The 4,851-nt window shown below is 39.3% G+C and overlaps 1 protein-coding gene across 1 annotated transcript; it reads left to right on the top strand.

Annotated features, from left to right (window-relative positions):
• Positions 1-579: 579 nt before the first annotated feature.
• Positions 580-4,845, top strand: EMWEY_00052310 (thioredoxin domain-containing protein, putative; the record flags this gene model as incomplete). The annotated part of the gene is made up of 12 exons (XM_013477520.1): positions 580-1,100; positions 1,335-1,392; positions 1,668-1,894; positions 2,151-2,248; positions 2,471-2,568; positions 2,734-2,811; positions 2,986-3,057; positions 3,257-3,328; positions 3,556-3,675; positions 3,903-3,996; positions 4,348-4,424; positions 4,717-4,845. The coding sequence occupies 12 exons, from the start codon at positions 580-582 to the stop codon at positions 4,843-4,845; spliced, it is 1,644 nt and encodes a 547-aa protein (XP_013332974.1).
• Positions 4,846-4,851: the final 6 nt, after the last annotated feature.

Here is a 4,851-nt window from a genome sequence, read left to right as displayed (position 1 = left end):
TATATATATATATATATATATATATATATATCCTAAGGAAGCTGAGGTGTACGTACACCGTAACACGGGTAGATAATAACTTTTCCCCCTTTATTGCATTATTTTTATTATTTTATTTTTTTATTTATTTATTTAATTTATTTATTTATTTATTTTTTATTAAATATAATAAATAAATACAATAATACATACAGAGTTGTGGGGCCCCCGTGGGGGGCCCCCCCCATCAGGCAACAGTCGGCGGTTGGTAAGATAGGGAGGTACTTTTTTTGCTTTTTTTTTGTGTATTTTTTCTTTTTTTATTTAATTAATTAATTATTTAATTAATTAATTAATTAATTATTATTTAATTATATAAAATAACCCTTTTGTGAGGGTTTTTTCTGTTGCTCAGGTGTATGCAGGAGCAGTCACCTCGTGCTGCTTGCTATTCACGGTGTCCGTACACCTCCTGCAGCAGCAGCAGCAACACCAACAGCAGCAACAGCAGCAACAGCAGCAATAGAAGCAGTAGCAGCAGCAGCACTTAATAGCAGCAAACCCTATAGTGGGGGAATCCTCCCCTCCTGCAGCGGCGCAATGACGCGCCTTTTCCCTCTCCTGCTGCATTTAGCAGCAGCAGCAGCAACGGGAGAGGCAGCTGCAGCAACAGCAGCAGCAAATACAGCAGCAGCAAATGCAGCAAATGCAGCAGCAGCAGCAGCAGCAAATGAGCCCCACAGCGTACGTACACCCGAGCAGCAAAGCTGCCCAGCTAATTCCCTTAAGGAAGAATTTTCTTATCTAAGTAACCCACCTTCTGATGCAGCAGCAGCAGCAGCCCCAGCAGCAGCAGCAGCAAATGCAGCAAATGCAGCAGCAGCAGCAGCACCTGCAGCAGCAGCACCGGAAGCAGCAGCACCAGCATCTGCACCAGAAGCAGCAGCAGCACCAGAGACAGCAGCAGAAGCAGCACCAGCAGCAGATGCAGCAGCAGCAGATGCAGCAGCAGAAACAGCAGCAGCAGCAGCAGCAGCAGCAGGAGAAATAGATATAGATGAATCTTCTGATTATGTTGAATTAACAGAAGAAGCATTACAAATTGCATTACAAAAAAGACCGTAACATAAACCCTAAACCCTAATCCTAAACCCTAAACCCTAATCATAAACCCTAAACCCTAATTCTAAACCCTAAACCCTAATTCAAAACCCTAAACCTTATACCAGCCACTGAGAGAAAATTGGAGACAGAAGTTCCCTACCATCTTATTATAATACCAAGGATCTAGAGATTAGGGTTTAGGGTTTAGGGTTTAGGGTTTAGGATTTGTGTGTATGTGTATGTGTATACAGGACAGCATTAGTGTTATTAGCTGATTCGCGGTGTACAGACACCTCAGGTGTCTCTGTTGTATTTGCTAGGGTTTCTCGGGCATTTAATAGACTTTCTTCTTTATTACCTAGGGTTTTATTTGCTAAGGTATTATAAACCCTAGGGTTTAGGGTTTAGGGTTTAGGGTTTATGGTTTATGGTGTTAGATTTATACATACAGTTTGTCTCGTGTGTGAATTCAAGTGGGCTATTCAATAAATATAAGCATTCAGGATTTAGGGTTTAGGGTTTAGGGTTTAGGGTTTAGTGTTTAGGGTTTAGGGTTTAGGGTTTAGGGTTTAGGGTTTGTGCAGGTGGCGTCTACGGGTCGGTCTGGTATACGCCAAGGAGAGAAGAGAGATTGTGATATCTTCCTTCGTTATCAGCAGAATATACCTAAGCCTGCTGCTGCAGCAGCAGCAACAGCAGCAGCAGCAGCAGCAGCAGCAGAGAAAGAGAAAGAAGAACAAGAGCAAGATTATTTATCTCTATTCTTCCCTGATAATGCTACAGAAGAAGAAATCAAACTCCAAATCATTAAGTATGCAAAACCCTAAACCCTAATTAATTAATATATATGCATTTATCGAGGGTTTAGGGTTTAGGGTTTAAGGGTTTAGGGTTTACGCTCTCACACTGGACCTATTAAGGGTTTATAGCGTAGGGTTTAGGGTTTAGGGTTTTATCTCAGAAGCATAAATCACAGTAAACATAAAGGGATCGCTTATGGTTAAGGGTTTAATAAGGGTTTAGGGTTTAGGGTTTAGGGTTTAGGGTTTAGGGTTTGTACACCGCAGACTCGCCTATCCTCCCTCTCTTCGGGCGACGAGCAAAAAACTTCTCGATGAACTTTTGTTTGAATTTCCAACTTCTCTTGTTCGATTATTTCCTAGTCGTGAGGATTCTACAAACCCTAATTTAGGGTTTAGGGTTTAGGGTTTAGGGTTTGTGGGTTGTACGATCATGCGATTATGCATCTGCTAAGCGTTTTTGATCTAGGGTTTAGGGTTTAGGGTTTACCATTTGGTTTCTACCTAGGGATCCTGTGGGGTCTATATTTGCATAATTAGGGTTTAGGGTTTAGGGTTTAGGGTTTAGGGTTTATGTGTTGGTGCAGCTGGAGATGTAACCCCTGTACCTGCTGGGGTTTTAGCTGCTGCAACTCGTCTCCCTATAATTGATGTTGATGACCCTGATGTTGCTTCTTCCTTTAATGTAACCCTAAACCCTAAACCCTAAACCCTAGAAATCCTAAACCCTAGAAGCCCTAAACCCTAGTTGGTCTTCTTCTGCTGTCTCCACCTTGCTATACACCCGCACGTCCTGCGGATTAGGGTTTAGGGTTTAGGGTTTAGGGTTTAGGGTTTGAGTGGTGTGCAGGTTAAGCCTCCTAGTCAGCTGCTGCTGCGCCCCAAGGGTTTCCGTCAGGAGTTTGCAATGGATGGTGATGAGGAGCAGGTAGGGTTTAGGGTTTAGGGTTAAGGGTTTAGGGTTTAGGGTTTGCTCGTTCATCACATTGGTTTCTCCTCCTGTATTTGTTGTCTGTGTGCTACCTGACCTTTTTGTCCCATTGTATAAGACACCTAGGGTTTAGGGTTTAGGGTTTAGGGTTTAGGGTTTTTGACTGTGCAGATGCGACTGACGCGCGCACTGGAGGAAGAGCCAAAGCCTATCGTTGTCTTAAACACTCTTAATGCTCCTTCTGTATGTCTGAGGGTTTAGGGTTTAGGGTTTAGGGTTTAGGGTTTAGGGTTTTTAGGGTTTAGGGTTTAGGTGTTTGTAGGGTTTAGGGTTGCAAGTTGCTCATCGAATAACTTCAGGCAGAGATTCCGGGTTTGCAGTAAAGGGTTTAGCTCGGAGGGTTTAGGGTTTAGGGTTTAGGGTCTAGGGTTTATGCATGCAGATATTCACGGAGCTTCGTCCGGTGGTTTTCTTCTTTGGGGGTTCAGAGCCTGCAATAGCTGAGGAGACAGCGGTTTGTTCTTTTTCTCCCTAAACCCTAAACCCTCGGGCTCTAAACCCTCAAACCCTAAACCCTAAACCCTACAGTTTAGAGTATATATACACTGCCCATAAGAGGGGGTTTTCTAAACTCCCTTCTTTCCCTCTCCAACTGTACTAAATAAACCCTATCTAGGGTTTAGGGTTTAGGGTTTAGGGTTTAGGGTTTAGGGTTTAGGGTTTGGGGTTTTTTTTTTGCAGTTTATGGATGCTGCTGGTGCATGGGATAAATCTGTATTATTTTGTTTATCTTCTTCTCCTTCTATTCTTCGTAAAAGGGCATTTAGTTATTTAGGTATTAAGGAAGAATATTATCCACAGGTATACTGCTGCTGCTGCTGCTGCTGCTGCTGCTGTTGCTGTTGCTGCTGCTGCTGCTGCTAATGTTATGGTGTATTAAGAGCTCTTATTGATACTTTTTTTATATGTATGTGCCATTTTTTAAGAATTTAGGGTTTAGGGTTTATTAAGGGGTTTAGGGTTTAGGGTTTAGGGTTTAGGGTTTAGGGTTTAGGGTTTAGGGTTTAGGGTTTAGGGTTTATGTATAGGTTATAATAGTTCGTCATTTAAATGATCCAAAAAAAACACAAAAATTTATTTGTCCAAATTCATCAACAAAAGAAGAAATTCTTCATTGTCTTAGTTAGTCTTTATTAATTAATTAATTAATTAATTAATATAAATAAATAAATAAATTAATTAATTAATTAATTAATTAATTAAATATATTTAATCACCAACAAAAGAAGAAATTCTTTATTGTCTTAGTTAGTCTTTTATATGTATAAATATAAATAAATAAATAAATAAATAAATAAATAAATAAATAAATAAATATAAATAAATAAATAAATAAATATAAATAAATAAATAAATATAAATATAAATATATGATTAGTGTGTCTATAATTGTTTCCTTTTTATCTCCTTTTTGTTTCCTTAATTGTCTCCTTTTTTGTCTCTTTTTTTGTCTCTTTTTTGTCTCCTTTTTAGCCTTATTTAAGGAAAAGAAATTGTCTCCTTATTATAAATCAGAAAAACCCCCAAAAGTACAAAAAGGGCCTGTCTACGTAAGCAGCTTATTTAGGGTTTAGGGTTTAGGGTTTATTAAGGGTTTAGGGTTTATTAAGGGTTTAGGGTTTATTAAGGGTTTAGGGTTTATTTAGGGTTTAGGGTTTAATAAGGGTTTAGGGTTTATTAAGGGTTTAGGGTTTATTAAGGGTTTAGGGTTTATTAAGGGTTGTTGATCTGGATATAAAAGTTGTACAATAAAAATGCTGCATGTCTGTTTTGAATTGAATTAGGGTTTAGGGTTTAGGGTTTAGGGTTTAGGGTTTAGGGTTTAGGGTTTTGTGTGTATAGGACTTGGTGGCATCTCGATATAAATCAGTTGTATTAGAGAGTAATAAAGATGTTCTCTTACTTGTTTATAGTCCTTATTGTCCTCATAGTGCTGCATTTATGCCTGTCTTTGAAGAGGTTAGTTCCTAGGGTTTA

Source organism: Eimeria maxima, genomic scaffold (genome assembly GCF_000499605.1).
Source record: "Eimeria maxima Weybridge genomic scaffold, Emw_scaff1405, whole genome shotgun sequence".
Lineage (NCBI taxonomy): Eukaryota > Apicomplexa > Conoidasida > Eucoccidiorida > Eimeriidae > Eimeria > Eimeria maxima.
The sequence above is the reverse complement of the archived record's forward strand: the minus strand, read 5'-3'. Positions and strand labels throughout refer to the sequence as shown.